General features: G+C 29.5%; 12 protein-coding genes across 12 annotated transcripts; 9 read left to right on the top strand and 3 right to left on the bottom strand.

The window, feature by feature from the left end:
- Window positions 1-240: 240 nt before the first annotated feature.
- Window positions 241-2,109, top strand: SYO1 (Syo1p; the record flags this gene model as incomplete). Its single annotated transcript, XM_064859747.1, has 1 exon — window positions 241-2,109. One exon carries the CDS (start codon window positions 241-243, stop codon window positions 2,107-2,109), a length of 1,869 nt encoding a protein of 622 aa, XP_064713120.1.
- A 211-nt stretch (window positions 2,110-2,320) lies between these two features.
- UBC9 (E2 SUMO-conjugating protein UBC9) lies at window positions 2,321-2,794 on the bottom strand (the record flags this gene model as incomplete). Its single annotated transcript, XM_064859746.1, has 1 exon — window positions 2,321-2,794. The coding sequence occupies one exon, from the start codon at window positions 2,792-2,794 to the stop codon at window positions 2,321-2,323; it is 474 nt and encodes a 157-aa protein (XP_064713119.1).
- A 1,197-nt stretch (window positions 2,795-3,991) lies between these two features.
- Window positions 3,992-5,086, top strand: PEX19 (Pex19p; the record flags this gene model as incomplete). Its single annotated transcript, XM_064859745.1, has 1 exon — window positions 3,992-5,086. The coding sequence occupies one exon, from the start codon at window positions 3,992-3,994 to the stop codon at window positions 5,084-5,086; it is 1,095 nt and encodes a 364-aa protein (XP_064713118.1).
- A 1,726-nt stretch (window positions 5,087-6,812) lies between these two features.
- On the top strand, window positions 6,813-8,084 carry IDP1 (isocitrate dehydrogenase (NADP(+)) IDP1; the record flags this gene model as incomplete). Its single annotated transcript, XM_064859744.1, has 1 exon — window positions 6,813-8,084. The coding sequence occupies one exon, from the start codon at window positions 6,813-6,815 to the stop codon at window positions 8,082-8,084; it is 1,272 nt and encodes a 423-aa protein (XP_064713117.1).
- Window positions 8,085-9,074: 990 nt separating this feature from the next.
- Window positions 9,075-9,254, top strand: COX9 (cytochrome c oxidase subunit VIIa; the record flags this gene model as incomplete). Its single annotated transcript, XM_064859743.1, has 1 exon — window positions 9,075-9,254. One exon carries the CDS (start codon window positions 9,075-9,077, stop codon window positions 9,252-9,254), a length of 180 nt encoding a protein of 59 aa, XP_064713116.1.
- A 637-nt stretch (window positions 9,255-9,891) lies between these two features.
- Window positions 9,892-10,416, top strand: PWA37_003211 (uncharacterized protein; the record flags this gene model as incomplete). Its single annotated transcript, XM_064859742.1, has 1 exon — window positions 9,892-10,416. The coding sequence occupies one exon, from the start codon at window positions 9,892-9,894 to the stop codon at window positions 10,414-10,416; it is 525 nt and encodes a 174-aa protein (XP_064713115.1).
- A 375-nt stretch (window positions 10,417-10,791) lies between these two features.
- On the top strand, window positions 10,792-11,313 carry YET3 (Yet3p; the record flags this gene model as incomplete). The annotated part of the gene is made up of 1 exon (XM_064859741.1): window positions 10,792-11,313. One exon carries the CDS (start codon window positions 10,792-10,794, stop codon window positions 11,311-11,313), a length of 522 nt encoding a protein of 173 aa, XP_064713114.1.
- Window positions 11,314-11,468: 155 nt separating this feature from the next.
- Window positions 11,469-13,898, bottom strand: AHK1 (Ahk1p; the record flags this gene model as incomplete). Its single annotated transcript, XM_064859740.1, has 1 exon — window positions 11,469-13,898. One exon carries the CDS (start codon window positions 13,896-13,898, stop codon window positions 11,469-11,471), a length of 2,430 nt encoding a protein of 809 aa, XP_064713113.1.
- Window positions 13,899-14,883: 985 nt separating this feature from the next.
- BRE1 (E3 ubiquitin-protein ligase BRE1) lies at window positions 14,884-17,085 on the top strand (the record flags this gene model as incomplete). The annotated part of the gene is made up of 1 exon (XM_064859739.1): window positions 14,884-17,085. The coding sequence occupies one exon, from the start codon at window positions 14,884-14,886 to the stop codon at window positions 17,083-17,085; it is 2,202 nt and encodes a 733-aa protein (XP_064713112.1).
- A 1,218-nt stretch (window positions 17,086-18,303) lies between these two features.
- On the bottom strand, window positions 18,304-19,169 carry RPL31A (60S ribosomal protein eL31 RPL31A; the record flags this gene model as incomplete). The annotated part of the gene is made up of 2 exons (XM_064859738.1): window positions 18,304-18,588; window positions 19,113-19,169. 2 exons carry the CDS (start codon window positions 19,167-19,169, stop codon window positions 18,304-18,306), a joined length of 342 nt encoding a protein of 113 aa, XP_064713111.1.
- A 1,217-nt stretch (window positions 19,170-20,386) lies between these two features.
- Window positions 20,387-21,337, top strand: RXT3 (Rxt3p; the record flags this gene model as incomplete). Its single annotated transcript, XM_064859737.1, has 1 exon — window positions 20,387-21,337. The coding sequence occupies one exon, from the start codon at window positions 20,387-20,389 to the stop codon at window positions 21,335-21,337; it is 951 nt and encodes a 316-aa protein (XP_064713110.1).
- Window positions 21,338-21,624: 287 nt separating this feature from the next.
- On the top strand, window positions 21,625-25,164 carry VAM6 (Vam6p; the record flags this gene model as incomplete). The annotated part of the gene is made up of 1 exon (XM_064859736.1): window positions 21,625-25,164. One exon carries the CDS (start codon window positions 21,625-21,627, stop codon window positions 25,162-25,164), a length of 3,540 nt encoding a protein of 1,179 aa, XP_064713109.1.
- Window positions 25,165-25,206: the final 42 nt, after the last annotated feature.

Genomic DNA, 25,206 nt, shown 5'->3' with positions numbered 1-25,206 from the left:
TTAAATTTTTTTTGTAATTTTATTAAAGAGGATTGTAAGGCCGTCTCATCGCAAAAATCGTATTAGTTATTCTTATTTTTTATTTTTTATTTTGTGCTTTTAATATATATTTATTTTAACCAATAGTTCTATAATGTTTGATCTTTTTGTTTTTTTCCTACTTTATTGTTTCTTTGAATCCAAGAACGAGAATATTAATTAATTATTTAATATTAAAAAAATAAAATAAATAAGAATAAAATGGGGAAATCTAAAAAGAGATCAAGGGTTTCTAGAAACAGACTAAACCCTTTAAATAAGGATGGAAATAAGACTGATTTGTCTAAAAAGGATGCCAGTTTAGTAGCAAGAAAGATTGAGCCACTAATTAAACAATTACAAAGTGCAGTTCCTAATGATAGAAATATTGCTTTATCTTCAATCAGTGTGTTATGTGAAGATCCACACATGAGACATTTATTACTGAAGGAAAAATTGATTCAAATCATTTTAAATAACCTTTTAAATGATAACAATATGGATATTGTTATAGAGGCAGTCGGTTTATTGAGAAATTTGACTTTAGAAGAAGGCTATGACCTGGCTATTCATTTATGGAGAAACCAAATTTGGACTGCCATTAAAGATGGCTTAAATAAGATTGTTCAATCATTGGATCTGATGGTTAAATCTAAGATGGAGAGTGGGTCTGAAAGGGAAAGAAAGGATATAAGCAAGCACACTAAAAGATTGTTGTTTGATTATTCGGACAATTTAATCTCTTTGATAGTCGCATTAAGTAATGGGGCAGATCAAATTTTGAATGAAATCTTACAAGACGATCAATTACATGAAATACTGTATACATTTGTCAAATTTATTGAATATGGGTTTAATAAATTGCCATGTCATTTACAAAACACCCTATTAGATTTCATCTATGATTTTAGTTCCGAATCTTTGGACTTCATCGATTCTGTGATGGCATTTGAACCTATTGCTATCCTTTTAAGTTCATTAGATAAATTGGAGATTAATAATGAATTGACTCAAATATTGATACAAGGTATAAAATTACAATTTTTGGATGGTGTCATTGATGAACAAATTACATCCACTAATTGTAATGAAATTGTCATAAAAGTGATTAGTTCAATCAAGCATATTAATCTCGACCAAATGAAAAAAGGTTTATATAGTGATGTTGTATTAAGTAACAATGATAATGGTAACAGTGATGGTACAATTGATTCAAATTTGGTAACAGCTAATACCCAAAAATTGAAGGAATATACTAAGGCTAAACAAGAGTCAATGATGCAACTGCAAGCTATTGAAGTCGGGATCGATGTTATTACGGGTATCATTGAGATTATTGCATCTTCTGACATTAAGCTAAACCAAGAATTAACACAATCTATCCATGAATTAATCCCACAGTTTTTGTTTGTATTATTAAAAGAATTCCCAGATAGAGTCTTAATCGCATGGAATAATTTATTATGGTTATATGTGACATTAGACGAACCAATTGAATCTGATATATTAAAGCAATTGTGGAACGAAATAACTAATCAAACAGATACATTAACACAAGAAGATATGATTATAAAAATTGGTAAAATGAGTGTTATTTGGGTAATATTAAAGTTATGTGGGATACTAGGATACATTGACTTGTTACAAGAATGGTTGATATGGAATAATTTGGGGTTTGTTTCAAAGATTAAGGAAGAATACTTACTGAATGATGATATTGAATACAGAACAAAGTGTTGTGGTATAATGATTACAATAGCATCATATCAAGGTCAGTCAATAGAAATCAATAAATTTGTATCTGAATTTTTACTTGAAAAGATGGTTTCGTTAGAGACTCCCCCAGAACTCTTAATAGATATGATATATGCAATGTTTGAAATATATGGTGATCGTGACTACGATTATGATGAAATAGTGTTTGTTCAAGGTGGATACTTAGATATTTTGAGGGAGAAAGTCCAGCCACATTTGAGAAATGTTTTTAAGATGGTTGATAAAAACAAGACACCTGAGTTAAAGGAAAGATGTACAAAGTGTTATAATACATTAGATAGTTTTCTTCATTATAAAGCTAATGAAAGACGGTGAGTACATGAAGAAAGGGATAGAAGAGTGCGGTGTTCTCTGTAATTATTGTATATTATTATTCCTGGTGACATATATATATATATATATAAAATAAAGAAAAAGGTGATAAGTAAAATGAGTAATAGGCATAATCAATTACACTACATACATATAAATGTATAGAATAAAGTATGTGAAATTTCATAAAGTATTTATTTATTTATTCTATGTTCTATTTTGCGTACTGCTTAGCTTGAAGAAGTACTTTCTTTTTATATTCTTCTTTATTTTTAGAATAAGCTCTAAAAGCAGGTTCTTGTGCAGGGGATTTAATATTTGGACTATCCAATAAATCTTGAATCCCCAAACAGATTTGTTTTAAAGTGATAGCAGGTCTCCAATCTTCATCTTCATTTAAGATACTTAAACAGATAGTACCACTTGGATACACGTTTGGATGATAGAAGCCGGCAGGTAGTCGAACTTTTGGTGGTTTTGAAGGATATTCATCGGGGTATTCAATAGTCAAAGGATATAACCCGCCATACCATATTGTTCCTTCTTTGCCTGGGATTCCAGCTTCCCATTTTTGTAGGTTCATTGAACCATCAGCTTTCTTGGTTGGTTTTGCATAGAAACCAAATGGATGATCTTTTCTCCATTTTTTTCTTTCTTCCTGCAGACGTTGTAAACAAAGACTACTCATAATGTGATTGTATATGTTTATTCAAAAAAAAAAAATTAGATGGTATATTTTAGCGCTATTTGTGTTTTCTTGTTAATTTTTTTTTTGTTTAATATAATAGTGAAATAGAGAGTAGAATCAATCTGATAATACAACGAACTATCTTTCCCTAAATCTATTTTAATGCTTTCTCAAAGATTTGTAAAAAAGAATTATGATAGGTATCTAGTAAAAATACTTCTTCTTTTCCTTCTTTTCTATGTCCTCTTTTATTAGAACTCAATAAACTTTGAAATTTTACACTTTACTCCAAAAGATAAATCATCGTATTTTTTTTTTTTATGAAAGAAGAAAAGAGAAGAAAAAAAAAAAGGGAATTGTTAAAATTATTGACTGAGATTATAAGAGAAACAGTGAAGAGACAGATATTATAATATATATAAATATAAATATATACCACGGTATATCCATTATATAATGATTCTGCAGATTCAATACAGATTTCTCGCGACATCAAAACTGATGTCTTTATACAATTCATATACTCTGATAATCAATAGCCTCTATGCTACCATAATAGATTTATTCTTGATCAGAAATCATGTGAAAGTGGTGGGTAACAGTACTTTCTTATCTCTTTGTTATTTGTGTCGGTTAGTCTCGATTTTTAATATCATTTAATTATGATGTTCACAATCCTTGTATTATAGTAAAATATATATACTTAGTTATAGTGTTCGATTCATCTGTGCAATAATTTACAGAAAATGCCTGTTTACTTAAAATCAATGAATTCAAAGAAATGCGTAGAGCGGCGATAGTTATAACAACATCATATAGCAATATAAGCTCTGTAGTAATTTTTATTTGTGTATTTAAGGGTAATGCTATTGAAGGTTTCGAGAGTTATAAGAAAAAAAAAACAATTTGTTAGCATTTTTTTTGAATAATTTTACGTGAAAGAATTTGTAGTTGTAGGAAAGAAAGTGAGAGTGGGGGGTATTACTAGAAGAAGATGGATTGTTTCAAGTAAATAGTGATATATATACATGAGGTTTCTGTACATGTATGTAACGTGAACAGGATAAGTATTTGTGCAGTAACAACATATCTATATTGACGTACATACTTTTTGTTAGTAGTCTATTCAGTAACGGTACTCACGTTTCAAACGAGGAGGAAAATAGTTGTAAGTAATAATACTAATAAGACCAACATATGAAGATGAGTGATAAGGAGTTAGATTATGATGATCTCGATGCTTTATTGGAGGATGAGAGTGAAGATTTTAATAAGGATAACTCAAAGGATGAAAATTGTAATAATCAAAAAGATCATACAGAACCCAATTCGACTGATGATCGAGTAGATTTCAGTACGGTGATAGGAAACACTATGTCACGTTTGAATAATATGAAATTAAAGGATAAGAAAGAGGATATATTGCAGGCATCTCAAGGATCGATAGCTAATGATTTTTTCAGTGGTGGTGGGGCTGAATTATTTAATGATTTAATTATGATGATGCAAACTAAAGAGAATTTTTATGATGAGATAGTTATTCTTAGGGATCATTTAGATGAGTGGATTAAGCAAAACCCAAATAGTAAAATTATTAAAGACAGAGAATTACAGTTAGACAATTTGAATAAAAGGATATCTATATATGAACGGCAGGATTATACAGATGCTAAATATGGTGAAGAATTGAAAAAATTGGCGTTAGAGTATGTTCAGATACCGCATCCATTTGTCAATAGTGATCAACCACAACAAGGAGAAGGAGAAGGAGAAGGAGCTTATAAGTTTGACGAGGAAGATGAGCTTATAGCATTACTTTCAAAAGAATTGATGAAAAAAGAAACCATTTATGAATCAGCTATTGAATATAGAGAGGATCTGAAACAATGGATAAAGGAACATTCTGATGCAGATGAACGAGTATTAGAATCACGTAAACAAGAACTAACGATATATGATGAGGTTATTGCAGTGTATGACTCGCCAGATTATTCACCAGATAATGAACAGTTGAACGAGAAGGTTATGGGTATATTAGAAAAGACTAAATATCTATATGAACCACTCCCATTAGCTAAAAGAGGGTTTAATAATAAAGATGAAAAACCTGGAGATGGTGAACCGTATTACCAACTGAAGCAAGAATTTTTCGATACTATTGAGAAGTTCACTACAAAGGCCATGGAAGAAATAAACACTTTTGATAAAAACGATGCTAGTGAAGGTGGTATGAGTAGTAAAGAGCAAAAAGAACTTCTACAAGAGATGGAACAAAACTGTTCGCCGCAATAGGCTCTCTGAAAAAACATATATACGTATATATGTTAACGTATTCTTATGCAATGCATAAATTATACTTACTTGAAAACGTCTTTCATCTTTACTGTTATTATATGTGTTTATATCATTTTAATTTTCAAGATTAATGGATACATTATTAAGATACAAATATGGTCAAGTTTATATTATCAAGGGTGAAATTCGTATAAAAGATGCTGGCAGACTATTCCTTTTCTTCTTTTAGTATAACTTCGTTTATTATGTTGTTCTTTATAGTAGTAGACTTCTAGGTCACACATATATGGTCTCAGAGGGTTTAAAAAGTGAATGGAAAAAAGAAACACAGATACAACACCAATGTGAAAAAGGTTAGATGGGAAACGATACTTTAGATTTTCCCAAGTTTCATAAACATTTGAAATTAGGGTTAGATTTTATAGATAGTTAACACTTGGTTTGAATAAATTATACTGGGAAAACACAACAATAGTATGTCTTCTTTTATGCATACAAACTTTTTCGTAAATCTATAAACCGATAAGAAAATTGTTTAGACTGACATATGTGTTATAACTAGCAATTTTATATTTTTTTTTTATTGTTGAAATTTTTTAGGTAGAATAAATGAATGAAAAGGATAAAATATTCTATTTAATAACTACGTGTAAGCATAGCACTGAGAGGAGAGACTTTTATATAATTATAATAGAATAGTTAGTAGTAAAGATCCCATTGTCTATTTTGGTAATATTCAATACTATTTATGTAATTGTATTTTGGTCAAATGCCTACCGTTAGGATTTTATCAGACAAGCAAAAAAAAAATGACAACCTAAAGAAATGTTTTTAAAAAAATTATAATAACCCTGTTTATATCTATTTTTTTTACTTTTTTGAACAATGTGTTTTGTGTGGCAAGTGCTGTAAGAGGAAGGAGAGACACTGCTTGATGGTCTATGTAGATTTCTAAAACATTACAATGGATCTCTGATATCAAAGATAGTAATAATAATAGCAATTAGTAGTGACGCTTTCAGTCATTCGATTTTTTTTGTTTTCCGTTTTGTTTTATTGAAAAACTATCGAGGGAATTTTTTGTTTTGGTTTTTTTTTTCCGCAATGAAAAAGAATAATAATAGTAATAATAATAATAATAACTGATTAAAGAATCAATCATTTGAAATAATTCCTGCCTTTCTTTTCTCTTTAGACATCGTTGGTCATCTATTCTCTAGTTTCTTGGAATATTGTTCTCTCGATTCATATAATGATCACTTTTTTATAATGGTTCTTCTCATCGCTGTCTTGGAGTTCTTCACTAGTGATCGCAATTCTAAGGTGTGTGGATGGCTAGTTGTGGTCCTCATTCCCCTTTTCTGTTCTTTTCTTTTCTTTTTTTTTATGTTTTTTCCTTGCCAAAATAACAGTTCTTTCATTAATTAATTATATATATATATATATATATATATACAGATAGATAGATATAGAGGGAGAGATAAATAGATCTACCGAAAAGTTATGATTACCTTTTTCTTTTAAAGTGTATTAGCTGTATTTTTATTAGAGTATTTTTCTTTCTCGTACCTCTTTTAGGGAAGGTTGCTGAAGGGTTTTGCTAGCATTACTATTAATTCATTTCTTTTTTTCCTACTCACATAGTAAAAGGAGCATAGAAACAACCATTAATTAAGTATATTTGGTTTTCACCTATTATAGAAGAGAAAGAAAGAAAGAAAAAATGTTTACTTCTAGAAGATTTCTATCTACCACTAGGCAATTGTCTAAAATTAAGGTTAAAACACCTATCGTCGAATTAGACGGTGATGAAATGACAAGAATCATTTGGGCTAAGATTAAAGATAAATTGATTTTACCATATTTAGATGTCGATTTGAAATATTATGACTTGTCTGTCACATCTCGTGACCAAACTGAAGATCAAATCACTAAAGATGCTGCACATGCAATTAAACAATATGGTGTCGGTGTCAAATGTGCTACTATTACTCCTGATGAGGCTCGTGTTAAAGAATTCAATCTATCTAAGATGTGGAAATCCCCAAATGGTACTATCAGAAACATCCTGGGTGGTACTGTCTTTAGAGAACCAATTGTGATCCCAAGGATTCCAATATTAGTCTCTGGATGGAAAAAACCAATTATCATTGGTAGACACGCTTATGGTGATCAGTATAGAGCCACTGATCTTGTAGTTCCAGACGCAGGTAAATTAGAATTAGTTTACTCAAATGAAAAGACTGGAGAAAAGGAGACTTTGAATATTTTCGATTATAAAGGCCCCGGTGTCGGTTTAGCTATGTACAACACAGATGAAAGTATCTCAGGGTTTGCCCATTCTTCATTCAAATTGGCTATAGCTAAGAAAATGAATCTTTTCTTCTCTACCAAAAATACTGTTTTAAAGAAATATGATGGTAGATTCAAAGATATCTTCCAGGAAATTTATGAATCCACATATAAGTCCAAATTTGAAGAATTGAGCATTAATTACGAACATCGTTTAATTGATGACATGGTGGCACAGATGCTCAAGTCAAAAGGTGGTTTCATTATGGCGTTGAAAAATTATGATGGTGATGTTCTATCCGACATTGTAGCACAAGGTTTCGGTTCTCTTGGTTTGATGACCTCTGTTCTTGTTACACCAGATGGTAAGACTTTTGAATCTGAGGCTGCCCATGGTACAGTTACAAGACATTACAGAAAATACCAAAAGGGTGAAGAGACTTCTACAAATTCAATCGCATCTATCTTTGCTTGGACTCGTGGTATCGCTAAGAGGGGTGAATTGGATGGTACTCCAGATGTTGTCAGATTTGCTAATATTTTAGAATCTGCCACCCTAAATACAGTTCAAGAAGATGGTATTATGACCAAAGATTTGGCTTTAACTTTAGGCAAGACTGATAGATCTTCTTACGTTAACACCGATGAATTTTTAGACGCTGTTGAAAAGAGATTACAAAAGGAAATTAAATCCGTTGAGTAAATGCGTTTGATGAACAAGAATCAAGGGTGACATATCTATACTAAATATTACAGTTTTTCTGGATTAATAATGTAACGATACAAATATAGCTTTTATAGGTATATCCGTGCACAACTCATATATGTACTCTAGTGTTTGTGAAAGTACAACTAATTGTTAGATACTAGGATCAATATCCATCTCTTAACAAAGTTGGACTTCACCCTCTCTTCCTCTCATATACACAGTAAGGCAGATAATGTTGGATGCAGATACGTTCAATATATGGTAGCGTCAGTTATCGTAGGGGAACCTGGAAAATTTGAAACTTTGAATGTGCTGAAGAAATTCAAAACTCTCGAGAACGATTGGTGAGAATTTATTTTTTGTTTTTTATTTTTTTGAAAAAAACATAAAGTCCGAAAAAAAAAAAAAGCAGAGGGTGAAAAAAAACAAAAAAAAAAATAATACTTATTAATTCGCAGGGGGAGAAAAGCAAGGAAGAAGGAGGTAAAATTAAAAGAGACTTGATTTGATTGGAATTTTCTTTTTTCTCTATCTCTTTTTTTCTGTAGAAGGAGTTAAAGCTTGTATACCATACGATATAAATATGCTTTAGGTGAGTTGGAGATCTGGAATTGTTTGTTGCGAGTGTTTGCACGGATATATATGATCATTGACGTCTTGTATATTTTGATATTGTTGTTGTTTCCACAGTCAGTGCTACTTTTGTTAACCTACCAAATTCCGCTTGGGCCTTATAAGTTTTTTTTTTTTTTTTTGACTTGGCATATGTTCTTTCCTTGCTTTTACTATGTTTGATGGTTCATCATCTGCCGACTTATTTCATCTCAACTTGTTTATTCTCTTTCCCTAGAACTTTATTTGTACGCCTGGTGAGAAAAGTAAGTTGAACGATTGACAGTTTATATATATATATATATATATATCCATTTGTTTATTTACTTCTATCAAAAGAGACTTAATAGTATACAAGAAAATTAGAAAAAAATGCCAATACAGCCAATTCAAGGTGCTTTCAAGAGAAGAGTCTTGATTGATATTGTAACCGGTATTAGTATCGGCGGTTGTTTAGCGTCATATTGGTGGTGGGGTTTCCATATGGATAAAATTAACAAAAGAGAAGATTTCTATGCTAAGTTAGCTGAAAGTAAGAAACAAAAAGATTAAATATAAACAATATTACTATTAGTACATTGTTCCCACTGTTAGTGTTGTTATTATCCATTCCTATTCGAAAAAACTAATTATAATAATGATGATATTCATATAAAAATTTTAATGTTAATACTATAATATAAATTTGTTTTCCTTTTTTTTTTCTTCTCTCCTGTTTTATCTTCCTATTTATTTTATGCTATTCTTTTATTTCTGTACTTTTTTTACGGTATAGCATATATGTATATGTGTATATATATTGATCTATAATTTGTCTATCTCTGTCTATCTTTATATTTATATAAAATAAAAATTGGTTCAATATGTATTAAAAACATTTAAATATGTTCTTTGCTTTTAACTTTTTTTTTTAATTTAATCTAATACATTTTATTTTCCTCATCTATATTGGTGGAAAATGTTAGCTATATAAATGATTATATACATTGTGTGTGTATGATTATCGTCTTTTAATCGACTTATTCTCCTTCTTCTTTTATATTTATTGTCATGATCAATTAGACAGATACTTAGAGAAATAATCTCCGTTGGTCTTAGAACAGTGTTTACCTATATAATATTTTATTTATTGTATATATTTAGATACACGAACTAAAAGAGTGCATACAAACCTAACGTCTATGAATCGATGTCAAAGCAAATAATAAAGTTAAAAAAATTACTACAACTAATATCTCCCTTGAATCAAATTGATACTAAACAACTAGTGCAAAGGATTGAATTAGACCAACAAGAAAAATGGAAGGATCCGTTAGTCACTATGTCAAGAGCTTTATTGAATTCACTATTGTTACAGGAACAATTACGACTCTACAGAAGGTCTTCCCTAGATATCAACGGTTATGATTTTAATTGGAATGAAAAAAGGCAAGACATGAATAATAACAATTATCATAGGTCACATTCCTTAAACAGATATCTTACCCGTTTTATTAAAAAACATGATTTACAAGGTATCTCATTAAAAGGTAATACTCTTAATAGGGAACCACTTGGTATACCTTCACGCATCTTGGCTGCTATGGATAATAGAGCTTTGCTGATTATCTTAGGCTGGTGCCAATTGAATCACTGCCTGAATCACAGTCTACTACATTCATTGATTATATCAAAATATGGTACATCAAGTTCATTTTCGTCAGAGAGTTTTTAGCTGATTTCTGCTATGGGAGTTTGTGTTCTGTCTTTCTTGATCTTTGGTGATGAAGCTGTTGGTTTCGATTTTTCTCCCTCCTTTTTTTTGTTCTTTGAAACTCCTCCTTTCTCTTTTCCCTGTCCTGGAAGGTTTTATTTCTCCTTTTTTTTTCATTTTTTTATTTTTATTGTTATGTTATGTTTTAGTTAGGGCGAAAACTATTAAACAAAAGTTAAGGAGGTGGTGTAGTAGAAATGAGTGTGAGACTCAAGACTTGCTTCTGGTTTACCATAGTTGGCCTTCAACATTAACGAAAAGATAGATTGTTAACAAGTCATTAAAAGTAGAAAAAGTTGAGCTTTTGCTTTGTTCAACTGATAATAAATAAAAATCATGACACTTTATAATTCTATTATTTTTGGTATTTTAGTTGCTGAGGTTGTTGTCTTTTCATTATTGGCATTACCTATTCCAAGTAAATATAGAAAGCCTTTGACATTAGTGCTAATTAAGCCTTTCAAAAATAAAACGGTTCAAATTACTGTGAAATGTGTGCTTGGTTTCATTCTGCTATTGTTTGTTGATTCAATAAATAAAGTTTATAATATCAATCATCATGAATTGAATCAATTGAAAAGTGGATTGATCCAAGGTACAGAAAAGATTGAAATTATGTCAAGAAAGTTCCTACAACAAAGAAATATGTATTTAACTGGCATAACTCTGTTTCTAACTTTTATTGTAACGAGAACTTTTGATTTGGTTGATGAACTATTGACCTTAAAGTCTAATTTAAGAGAAGATAATCTTTTTAATAAAGAAAAGTTACATGAAATGATTAAGGAAAAGGATAAAGAAATTGATCGTCTAAAGGAAAAAGTTATTGCTTTACAACAAGAGGAATTGAAGGAATAATAGGTTTGTTTTTCCCGTTTGGTAATTGTTGTTTTTGTTTTTGTTTTTATTATGTTGTTTTAGTTACATACATATATATATATATATATATATATTTGATTAAAATAGTTTTTTGTTTCATCTGCATATATACATGCTATATATTTTTGATAATTCTATATTTCAATTCTTATATCATTTTCATTGTATAAACTAGTAAAATCATAATACTCTATCATAGTTAAATTGAATGTTTTTATAAAGTTATGCAAATTGGTTAATAAAATTTCGTTATTTCTATCACTATTATTATTATAAAGTTTTGTGTTTGACAATATTGGTAATCTGTCTTTTGGTATTACAATATCGTTGTTGATTTTATACACAGATAAATCAAATGTTAATATTTTATTTGATTCCACATTCATTTGATTAGAGTTATTATCTAATTGATCATTAACTTTTGAATTTACATTTCCCCATATATTATTATAATGATTAGTATCATATTGTTGATTATTATACGGCATAATAATATTTTTGAATATTGCTATTAATTTTTGTTTACTACTTTCATTTCTAGCAGTGTATTGTGGTACCTCCTCATCATCTAAATCTTCTGATTGTTCTTTGCTTCTTGTAGAATCATTGAATTCTTTATCAATTACTATGTATGAATTTTTAAAGTCCTCATTAATTGGTACTTTTTTATGAGTTAATACATACTTCCTGTTATTATCAAATAATAATAATGAATCAGGATGTCTATAATTATGATGGTTCCAATTCACCGCTTTTTTTTGATTTTTTGCCAAGTGATTATAATTCTTTTCCAAACTTAAGAGATATGATATTAATGAATTTTTATTTGTTCCAAATGGTAACATTTTAAATATTATTAACTTAATGATGATGATATTGACATGTGAATGTTGGAAGTTCAGCAACATTTCATTGTTCATTGCAATAATATGTTTAAGAATCATGGTTTGATTCTCCTTAGGCAGATATTCCCAAATATTGAATATAAATTTTAAAATATTGATCTGATTTTCAAATGATCTGGTATTGATACAATTAATTATTATTTGATTCCACGAATGCCAATTTATAAGCTCATTACACCTGTATATGTCTAGGATTAATACGCTTAGAAATTTATTGAATATTAAATTGGTCAATTGAGTTTCATATAAAGATATTCTTTTCAAACCTTCCAGTTGTTTTTGATCATAATATAATAAGAGAGAATATACTAATTCAATATCTTGGAATTGGAGAAATAATTTATTTAGTGGATGTTTCCACAATATTAACATTTGGAACTTCTTTTCAAGGAATGCATTGATTGATTTATTTGAATTAAGATAATTAATAAATTTATTGAACTGAATGTTATTATTGTTGTTATTTTTGTTGTTGTTCATTTGTTTTGTTATCTTCTTGAATCTGTCGATATCTTGAACAAAAAATCTATGAACAGTATAGTAAATAATTATTTCACTACTATTAACCATCTCTAGAAATGACCCATTAGTGTTACTAACACCATATGAATTTTTATCAATATAACCCCTATTATGTTTATATATTAAAAATATCAAACGCCAATAGTGATATGTAAAGGATTGGAAAGTTTTCTCTTCCTGTAAGTATGATATAATGATCCTAAAACAACTAATATTATTAATATTAGTCTTATTGTCAGTAATGGCGGCCGAGATAGGACGCTTCCTTTGTGGGAAGTTTCTTATTCTTTTGAAACTTTTCTTTCTCCATGGTAATAAAGGATCGTTGTGATTGGATATGATTTTAAATTTACCATCTGTTAAAAGATTTATAACCAATAAATTATAATTAAAATTATCAGGGAAATAAATAAATGCTAAGGCATTTATAAGACCCAACTGATCATATAGTAGATCATTAAACTGTTTCAAATAGGGATATGTGAAGTTTGATTTGGAGTTTTGGTCTAATTGATATGTAATATAATGACATGTTAACAATAAATGTTTACAATAATTAGTCAATTCATCACCCATATCATTATTATTAAAGTTTTTTTTATGACCTTCTGTGTTTGGCGCAACACTCAATGGGACATAGATCAGTAGATTCATTATTCTGTTTAAACATTCCATAAGTGTTGTTAGAAGTGATATATCCAACTTTAAAGAATGGTTATTCCTATGTTCATACTTTAAATTATTTAAAATTTCCATCCACCAGTGATATAGAACTTGTCTTAAAGTAGTAGTAATGTTATTATAAATAGTGGAAGATGACACATCATCCCATTCTCTTAAATATTTCAGTAATCCATATCTTAATAAATGTTGCAACTTACTGTCGTGAGTAATCAAGTCTGAGATGTCAGATTTATTTCTGTTATTAAACGAGATAATAAATTGATTCAATAAATGGAATAAATAAGCTTCCTTATTAATATCAGAATTCTTTTGTAACAGCAATATTTCGTCTTCGGGTGGGGGATCTGTAATGGATTCATTATTAGTATCATCACCATTCGAGAGATTCACCCTTTGCCATATATCTGACAACTTATTTCCTTTGATAAAGACAAGTGATCTTAAAGATTCCATCAAAAGAAGAAAATAAAAGGAATAGACTTGTTAAATAAGCGACAGAACAAAATAAAACAAAGCGTTTAAAATGTATAATGCAAAAAGAAAGAAAGTGAGAAGAGTCGGAGAAAAAAAAAGGGAAAGTGTAAAAATTTTACAAATTCATAAAGCAATCATACCAATTTGACTTAGCAATAACTATCAGGAAACAAGTATTGGTTGTCATCTAAATGTGTCTGTGGTGATAGATAACCGACAAAACCAAAATGACAAAAACAGTAAAAATGAAGTGAATAAAGTCAATAGGTGTATATATCCTTGTCACAGAAACAAAATAAAAACAAAAATAAAAAAATAAAACGCAGCAACAATTTTATCTGGTGATCTATACCTATGTAATTATATAGATAGTTATTAATAAGTCTCAGAAAGTTAAAATAATTGCCAAAAGACTGCTTTTCTCCTTTTTTCTCTTCTTTTCTATTTTAAACAAGATGTAGCTGGTTATAAACCATTTCTGCCTCTCTTTTTATTATTTTTATTTTTTCAGGTGTAAAAACCAAAAATAGAACACCCACACACTCCGGTTGTTACACCCATACATTTGAAATTGAGAAAAACTAAAAGTGGTCACGTGATTCGTGTTTAATGATATTAGTGTTGACATCGGCTTTTTCTTTTTTTTTTATGTTTGTTTGTTTATTTGTTTTTTTTTGTTTTTCTAATGACATTTTTATTTTATTTCTATGATTATTCCAAATTTGTATCTTGTTTAACCAACTTTTTTTCAATAGATATAACAACTAGTGGTATTACTTAATCGTCATCATACAAGTATTTTCATCGTATTTAACCCTTAAATTTAAGAGAAACCACTAGCAGGCTTGGTCTACTTGGTAGGATTAACAATTAGAAAAGCAAATTGAGAGAGGTTAAATCTGTAGAAATTGATAGACGAGAATTTTAGTTGTGTTATTTTGCTTCAGTTTAATTTGTCATTGGGATGTCTGAACCAGTTCAAAAGAGACCTAGATTAGATGAAAATTCAAAATCTGTTCCTTTCCTAAGTGATCCAAATGAACCTTTAAAACAAAGGGATGTCATCTATTTCCAAAAGGAAGCGTTATTCAGATGCCTTAACGAAAGAAGAAGTCAGGTTAATGTTATTCAAAATAAGTTTGATTCTTTAAAGGCAGATTACTCTGAAGTCACTAAAACTTTATCTAATATTATTGCCGTGATTGTCACATTAGCTAAGTTTTTAGAATCTAGTATTGTCAGTAATGACGAGGGCGCTGCTAATCCTGATGATTTTTCGATTTTAAAGAAAATTTCAAGTGGTGATGAAGATACTATTATAGAATTAAATGATTCTTTTATGAAAATTTTAATGAAATATTTAGATCAAGATAAGAAGGATTCAATTGATTTGCAGAAACTATCTAATGATATTAAAGTTTTACAAAGTGATAAGAAATCATTGATTATTCAAAATAATACACTTGTAAAACAGCTGGATCAGTTGAATTCATATTATGAAAGTTTATTTAGAAAATACGATAGAAGTGATTCTTTGAGTTTGAAACGTGTATTTGATAAAGAAGGTGAGGTTAGAATTGAAGAAAATAGTGGTAATCCTAACCTAAAAAATAATAGTAGCAGTAGTAATAGTAGTAGTGTTAACAGCAGTGCTGATATGTCTATTAATTCAGAAGTGAATGTTGATTCTAATGTTAAGAATGTGTTGATTAAAACTGAATCTACTTCTAATACAAATCCATATAATAAAAAAGATATTATTAGTGCTATCACTGATGGTAATTCAAATCAGAAATTTCAAGAGTATGAAGATAAAATAATAGATTTAAAGAATAGGATTGACTCTTTGCAAATCATAGTGAAGAATTTAGAATCTTCCAATAAAAGTAATTTTGAGAAAATTTTTAAATTAGAGAATGAATTATTGGCTACTAATGATCGTAATAAAGAACTTATTACTACACAGGATACATATTTGAATAAAATTGAAAGCTTGACTAAAGAAAATAATGAATTAAATAAAATTAATGATTCATATTTAAAGAAATATCAAACGTTAGTTAAAGAAAGAGAAGTCTTTTCACAGAAGGTAGCCGAATCTCTTCAAAACAAATTGGACAATTTATTAAAAGTGAATAATAGTTTAGAAAAGGATTTGGTAAGAATTAGAACTACTAGAGATGATTTATTAAGTAAAATTGCCATTCTGGAGTCACAAACTAAAAAGAGTGAACTTATTGAAGATATTACTAAGGCCTTAAAATTATCGAATGAGCAATGGTCCAAATTCACTAATGAGAGTAATAACAATAATAGAAGTAGTATAAACAGTGGCGATAGCGATAACAATACTAGTAATTCAAGTGAACAACTTTTAATTAAAGAAATTAAAGATATGGAAATAGCATTCAAGAAATTAACAGCATTAAATAATAAAAAATATATGACACTATTAAATCATGAATCAATAATATCCAAATTGACAATTGAGAAGAGTAAAGCAGATCAAAAATATTTTGCCTCAATGAGATCTAAAGATTCGATCTTAATTGAAAACAAAAATCTATTAAAAACTGTAAATAAATCCAATGAATTTATTGTTCAATTGAAAGATAATGAGAAAATACTACAGGATAAGATTAAATCTTTGCAGGAGCAGATAACATTATTGGAGAATAATGGGAAATTTTTAATGAACACAAATAAATTAGAATCAAGGAAATTTAACGATTTAAACAATGATATGACAAAATTAAAGAAGATAAATGAATATTATAAAGGTGAGAACTCCAAGTGTGTAATTAAGTTAAATGAGACAGTGAAGGAAAGAGATCTTGCCATAAAGGATAAAGAAATACTAGAAATGCAGAATAAGCAAAGCCAAGAGGTTATTTCTAAATTACAAGAAAGATTGAAATCAAAAGGTTTAAATGTCTCAAAAAATATGAATGAGGATAATGATTCACTGACTGAAGAATTAGAAAATTTCAGGACTTTGGTATATTGTTCGTTATGTTCTAAAAATTGGAAAAGTAGTGCCATCAGGACCTGTGGGCATACTTTCTGTGAAGATTGTGTTAAGGAAAGATTGGCAGCCAGAATGAGAAAGTGCCCCACATGTAACCATCCATTTGCAGCTACTGATCTGGTCACAATTCATTTATGATGTAACAGTAGTGATAACAATAATTTTTATTAAGAAGAGATACAAAGCTAAATGTATTTATTATGTGTCCATTGACCTGGTATGTTAACATATATATATATGTATGTATATATAGTACAATTTGCATTTGACTGATATAAGTCTGTATAAATATCACTGAACTATAAAATAATTTCAAAACCCACGAAACTATGTTCATCTGTCGAAGATAACTTCCATATGTGTTAATATAATATATTACCAAGCAAAAGACTGAAACCTCAGTAAATTTTTTTACTGAATATCCAAGAAATTACTTAAAATTCGGGTAATTTTTTCAGAAACCTAGAGTTCATAAAGATGGAATTCTTTGTTTTCTTTTTTCCAAAAAAAAATTTTTAACTATAAAAAGGACAAGACATGCAGTTAAAGTAAAGTTTGACTAGCCTGGTCTGTCACAAATCTCTCCGGTGGCGTCGGGACATCACGGTCAACTGCATATTTCTTCAGGACTTGAACTGAAGATGTTGTGGTTTGAACAACAATATTAAGTTGAGTGAGCATACTACTGTGTATTTTCAAATTGATATGTTATTGTTGTCAATATTTCCTTCGTTACGATGTTTGTACATTTGGGCATTGATAAATCATTTTATCTTTTTTTTATTTTATTTATTAATTAATATGATGATAAAATTTTTTATTTTTTGTTGACCTATTGAGAACAGAAAGTAGTCGGCGTTTCTAATGGCTATTTTTATAAGATGGATCTATTTATAATTGATTAAATTGACTATTTTATCGTTCTGATAGAATAGTTTTTTTGATTATTATAGCTATGATAGAATGATCTTTTAATGTGATGAGTGGTCAATGTTTTTTTTGTCATAGTTACACTGACATTGATTAATAAATAATAATAATAGTAATAGTGATAGTAATAGTAATAATAATAGTATCTCTTGTTTCTTGAACTTGACATTTACTGTGTAGAATAGATTTGTTTGTACATTTGCTAAACGGCCAATAATTCATCTCACTCTATTTTTGCATATAGTGTGCTGTATTAGTTTTATCATTTCACTAGAAATGTTTACAGCCTTTTGAAGGTATTGAATTTGATGTACAGAGAATTAATTAACAAAAATAAATAGTGGACAGTGTTGTTTATTAAAGTAATACTCTTAAAAATGTAACAACGAAAATATATATATTAATTATGAATGTATATATTTAAATTTAGGCATCTTCTTCAACAACAACGGTTTGTAAACCCTTGGTGGAAGCAACAAAGACAGGTTCAACGTAAGAGAATAATGGGTTCTTAGCATTTTCATCTTCGTTTCTCTTTCTAGAGATTCTCAATCTTAATCTGTATTCAACACCCTTGATACCTCTCTTCCAGATAGCTTGGTTTAATTCCGGAGCTAATCTGACATCTTCAGTACCCATGTGCAATTTGGCAAACTTCTTGATTTCCTTGACAGCTCTTGGAGCTCTCTTCTTGAAGCTAACACCGTGTAACTAAATTCAAAACAAAAGGAAAGAAAAAGAAATAAAAATTAAGTCGGAATATACACAAGATACAATACTCATGACTTCATCCCGTCATATATAATTTTCTTGTTAGTAACCAATTATTCAGACAAAATCTAGCTTCTGAAACGAGGAACACTCATACTTTATTCGTAGGAGGAGAAGAAATGAATTTATCATATTGTTAGATGCGGATAGTTGTTCTATATATATATACTTTATTTTAATTCTCTATTTCACATTTCAATAAAATCGGATCTTTAAATCAAAAAATGCATAATATATTGGTAAATATTGGAATCTCTAAGCATTAACTAACGTGAATAATTAAAAAAAATGATTAATAACCCACTAATATTTTACAGTTTTTTTTCTATTTAATGATTTACTCAAAGTTCATTGTTCTTAGTGTCCTAGCTTAAAGTATCTTTTTTTATATTGGTAAATGACATTTATTCCTTGTCCTGTTTCGCTCAAAGTTACTATACTTGAATTAGTATTATTCTACATACTCTCTTGTGTAAATTAATGGTGTATTCACGAGTGACAACGTCTTTTAAACCGGCCATTTTATCGAGTATCTGTGCTTAATTGTCTTCCGGGGATTGATATATACAAATGCAAGTGCAGCAAGATGCAGCCTCCTTTAACCACCTAACGTACATTGTTTTTTTTCTAATACTGGTTAATGATAAAGCAAGAGATTGGTTACACTGTAGCACACCGAATACATTGGTACTACTGCTTGGATGTGATGTGTGCACGTTGTTACCACTACAGGTAGGTAAGAGAGGTTGGAAGATTGTTATGCAATATCCTTGTTATTCGTGGGGAATGAAACTCATCCTCCACAACTTGTTTTCCTTATTCCATGTCATTGCATATCTGTCTCTCTCCCTCTGTATCCATCTGCTTCTGTTTGTCTCTTTCCTGCTTCTGTCTGTTTCTGTGGCTCTCTCCCTAACAGATTTGTGCTCCGTACGTAATCTTTCTCTCTCCCTCTGTGTCTCTCTGTCTAACAGCAACGGGTTTCCTGGCAAGAGCAAGTGCTGGGAGAGGAGATATTGAGGGAAGGGAGGAACGTAATGACCTCTTTTAGAGAGACATCTACAGGTCCACCTACTACCTAGGCGTGGCACAATTTCTCAGTAGAGAGTTCTCTCTCTCTCCCCCCTCTCTCCCCTTCACTAGCAATGGCAACATACCAATCACTATCCTGAGAAAAGCTTCAGTGTTCATTATTTCTTTCAAAACACAGATTCCCTTCCCTCTCATGCACATTCCAATCTATCCGTTAGTATGTTTGTTCGTAAACATTACAGTATAGTGTGATACACAGAATTGTTTTACGTCAGAAATTCTCAGTATACATTTATTTTTTTTTCCGCAAAGAAGGGAAATACACATATTACTTAATTAGGAAATATTAGAAAATAAGCAGTTTTCGTTTGTGGCTTTGGATGTACAGATGTAATATTAAAAGATTAACAGTCATAGAGATTGCTTCCCCTTTCAGTGAAGGTCTTTTTGAAAATTATAATAGAATAGTAATCGAAGAAGAGTTAAAAAAAAAAAAAAATTCTATTATGAACCAGAAAATTTTAAGGTAGGGATGACATCTCAAAGTTGGTTTTGAAAAAAAAGGTATACGCAAACTAATTTACAGGAACTTCATATATATGAATATACAGTTACTTTCTTGATTTTTTATTTTCATATTTTCATTGTGCTATCATTTTGAGTAATACTGTTACATATACTAAAACTACTAGCGTGGTCTCAAAAAATGGAATCAACAATTACTAATAACTCTAATCAAATTATACCATCTGCCGCCGAGCCCTTAAAACCATATTCAGTTTCAAAAAATAGCATATATGACCCTGATGAGCAGTATAGACTAACACAATCTAGGATCTTGTCACTGCAAGAAACCATTCTGGATTCAACAAGGGATGCTCAACTTCAAAATAGATCTTCGCCTGAACAGCCAGTAGAAAGATTGTCTAGTGTTGAAAATAAAAATGTTATAGTGGATTCAAGTAATGTACTAAATTTTACCAAAAATATATATAAGAAAACACCTAGAATTATGAAGTATATATATTATAATCCTTATGGATATAGTAAGATGGATGAATATAACAGTTGGGTGGGTAAAGAGAGAAATAATAATATCATTCTGGAGAATAAATTAAATGAAGTGCTGGAGGATTTCCCTCCATTTTTACCTAGTTTAAGTGCAGATTACATTAATAAAATCATATCGGTTTATATTCCTGCACAAGTTGTGTGTCAATTTATTAATCGCATGGAATCAAACAAGAGATGGAGGAATAGTGAAATTTGGGGAACAGACGTTTATACAGATGATTCTGATATTCTATTGGTTTTATCACACCTAGGTGTATTCCAGAATAAAGAAATTGGCAATAAAATGAGGAATTATGAAACCTCTATACGACCAGCAGTGCCTGTTCAAAGAAGAACACCCGTTAATTTAAATAATATGGATAATGTTGTGGGCACTTGGGACTTAAAACATTCAGAACAAACTGATTTGATTGTTAATATTTTAATTCTAGATACTCTAGTGGGATATCAGGGTTCAAAAAGATTTGGTTTAAGGTCGAGAGATTGGTTCGGTGCTGAGGAACATGACGGACTAAGTTATGGTGTTCATTCTATTGAGTTTAGAAAAAGAAGCGATTTTGTAACAATATCCAGTTGGGTTTGACCGTTTGTACATATATTTTTGTATGTACTACTTTGTATATTGACCATATTTTATAAAACTTATGATTTTTCTTGACCTTCTTATATTTGGGTTTGGGGTTTTTATTTTCGTTTTCTGGATGCCGCAGTATCCAATTTCAATATAAGTGTGAGTGAAAATCCTCGTAGTATAAACTATGTAAAGTTGCACTAGTATCCATGAGGCTACTACCCTAGAAAACTAGATACGCAGGATCAGTATACTACATTTCATATTCATGTTCGTATAATAATTGTTTTCAATCTATAATGTTAAGAAGTAGGCTAGTCAATTCGATTAATTCTTCCGGAATTGTATCTGTTTTAGCTATTGATGATTCATGTAGATTGTTAGTTGCCAAAAACAATGGGGACATTGAGGTCTATATAACAGATCATGATATCAATGGAACTTTTAATAATTCATACTCATCTGACAGTTCAAATTCTCTTACAGAAAGTGTCTCTATACCATTGAAATTTAAATTATCTCAGATATATTCTAATTTATTAAGAAATTTGCCCAATGCCTCTAATCTAGATTTACATATACAGGATATGTTGTATTCTGAACAATTAAATACTATTTTCATAAAGTGTAAGTCTATGTTAGTGTTACTCAATAGTGCTAATCTCCAAGTGTATGATAAAATATATGATAAGAGAGGCATTAATCAAGTTTGGGTTAAAACTTATATGGATAACTTGAACAATTCTAGTATTACTAAACCATCTGATGATAATATTAATAGTAACAAAGTCTGTAACATAAATATTGGTAGTAATGGTGATCCTATCACATATTTAGTTTATTCTACTACAAAAGCGTCTACTTTAAGGGTATTATTTTGGAGGGGAAGAACTTACAATCAAATGTTGGAAATAAATTTACCAAAACACTTAAAAGATCAGACAATTAAATCAATACATATAGTTTCTAAAGGTGATGCAATGCTATTTACTATGTCGAGTGGTGTCTACATTTGGTATTTTAAAGAAATAAAAAATGATAGCTTATCTAATGCTTCATCTAAAGCTTTCTCTACGCAGTCGTCAGGGGCTCTTTTGAAAATTAGCCAAGTTTATTCAAAACGATACCCTGATAATGTTGTTGATGCAATATTTAGTTTGAAAGGATTGTATTCAACTGAGAATGGAATAAGTACCCCATCATTTTCGTCATTGGGGAATATACCCATGGTCAGCAATGATTCAAGGCAAACAAAATATACATTCTGGAGATCAGTTGAGAAGAAATACAAAAAAAAGGACACAATTGAGCCGAATATGGTTTCAAGCACTAATTATAAGGATATAAGATATATTTTTGAACCTTCAAATAATCAAATATTAATTCTTGATGGGATTACACAAAACATGTTTACAGTAGATATTGATGATCAAGAAAGTAAACTAATTGCTGTCGATAAAAAACAATTTTTTCAATGGAATAAGTATTTTAATCACTGTGAAAACATATCGTCTGATTTGTTATTGTTACATAATAAAAACACTATTAAATTTGTTGATTATAATAATGGTTTTACCTTTTTAGAAGAAAGAATTGATCAAGGAATTAAGAAAGTTATTAATTTGGCTGGAATATATTATATTGTGTGGACACTTGATGACCAGTTATTAATGTACATCTACCAGGTTGATGATGATGAAGGTGAACATCTAGGTGGATATCTGTCAACACATAATAGTCCACGTATGAGCAACGTTAGTCTCTTGTATGAAAATAATCCGGAAAATAGTAATGACAGTCAATCGCATAGTAGCGAATTTTCTATCTGTGCAATGTATCATGATTCAAACTTTTATCATCTTTGGAGAAAGGTTTTGTTTTACAGATTTTTTCTTAAGTCTCCTTATGCATTACAGCTGTGTATTTCAGATGATCCATATAAATCTTTAGATATATGTGCAATGAAGTTAAGAGAATTAACTGTTATGTGGTGCCTTCAAATGTTTGACGCTCTACAAAATACAATTGTAGGGCTTCGTAATAATAATACATATAAAGATAAATTAAAGAGCAAGCAAAGTTTTATCGAATATCTGAATAAACTTGAAGAAATTATTATCAGAGATATTTTCAACATGTTCATAACTATGTGGGCACCACCTCAATTAATTATTCTTAAAACTTTTCCTAAAGAGATATCATATTTAGTGGAACTAATTACTCAACAAGAACATAAATGCAATAGTTTGTCATCTCAAAATAAAGGAGAAAGTTATAAGATTAATCCGATACTAATAAAGGAATGGGTCTTGCCATATTTAATTGATATGAGACGTCATTTAAGAAATTTGTTGGTGAAACAACAGAAGAGTTCTTCTGAAGGGACCATCACTTGGAATTATGAAAGTAGGCACATATCTCAGGATTTAGATTTTTTTTTATTAGACAGTCATGATTCAATAAAAATAGAAACAATGGTATCCTTAGTAGAGACTGTTCTTTTCAAAGTATATGTTTTATATGTTCCATCAATGGTTGGACCATTTATTAGAGTTGAGAATTTATGTTATGAGGAAGTAGTTATCAACGATTTAAAAGAAAAGAAGATGTATCAAGAACTTCTTGATTTTTATTATCATAAGGAAGTGCATCATGATGCACTAGAGTTTCTATTTGATTTGAACGATAAATTCAAAGATAATCGAATTGGACCAAACATGAGCATAAAAGATTTTATTATTAAATATTTAATGTTATTACCAAATGAAAATTTAGATGATTTATTTTTTTATCTTACTAAGCTGCTTGAACAGATTAGTGATATACACGTAAGAAATAATGTTTTGGTATCTATATTTGAAAATTGTAACATTATTAACCTTAAAAGAGACAGCTTAAAAATTTATAGTTATTTGAAAAATATCGATAAAGCATTATCATTAGAATATTTAGAATTTATTATTCATACCGTCTATGATATAAATCCTAAAATGCATAATTATCTTGTACGAAGATATATTTCTGATCTCAACGACATAAACAATAAGAAATTACAAGATTTTCTTAAAAATAATTCGCAGTATAATCCATCTGACATTATTGTACTTTTGAAAAATGCAATATCTGATGAAACATTGACGCCAGAAATGAAAAACTTTGTTTTATTAATGCAAGTTTACCCATATTACAGGTTGCATAAACATGAGATATCAATTGATATTTTATTTAATAAATTAGGTGATTACAAAGAAGCTCGAGAATACTGCAATAAAGTTTATCTAGCAAATCGTACAGTAGGTTCTGGAATATTACTCTACTTATTGAAAGCAATTATTGAAAAGTCAAATTATAGAGCTGGGGATCACTCAAGTAACGAATTATTAGTTATATTTTTAAAGGACTATAGAGATAAATTAGATATTGTCCAAACTTTGAAGACACTTCCAGTTGGGCTCCCAGTAAAGGATATTAAAGATTTGTTAGTTTTTGCTATAAGGCATCAGAAGACAAAAGATGAGGATTTTTCTTTGAAGAAAAATATCATGCAGAATGAACTAACTAATTTGAATTATTCTATTAACCATAAATCTGCAAAATTTATTGAGGTAAATTCAAATAATATTTGTTATGTTTGTAAAAAAAAGTTTCATTCGTTGACTACAGATAGTGTTTTTTGGTGTTATATGCCGAATGGAAAGGAAATCATTGTGCATTATAATTGTGGTAAATCTTTGGAAAAGAGATCAGTAATAAATAAAAAGAATTTATTACCTACTAATAAAGCAGAAAAGATGGACTTGAGTGCACTGAGGAGGTATGTATTTGAGAATAATAAGTAATATAAAAGATATGGGTTTGTTTTTTCGATGAGGAACAATATA

Source organism: Arxiozyma heterogenica, assembly GCF_036370985.1.
Source record: "Arxiozyma heterogenica strain weizmannii chromosome Unknown scaffold_27, whole genome shotgun sequence".
Classification (NCBI taxonomy): domain Eukaryota; kingdom Fungi; phylum Ascomycota; class Saccharomycetes; order Saccharomycetales; family Saccharomycetaceae; genus Arxiozyma; species Arxiozyma heterogenica.
The sequence above is the reverse complement of the archived record's forward strand: the minus strand, read 5'-3'. Positions and strand labels throughout refer to the sequence as shown.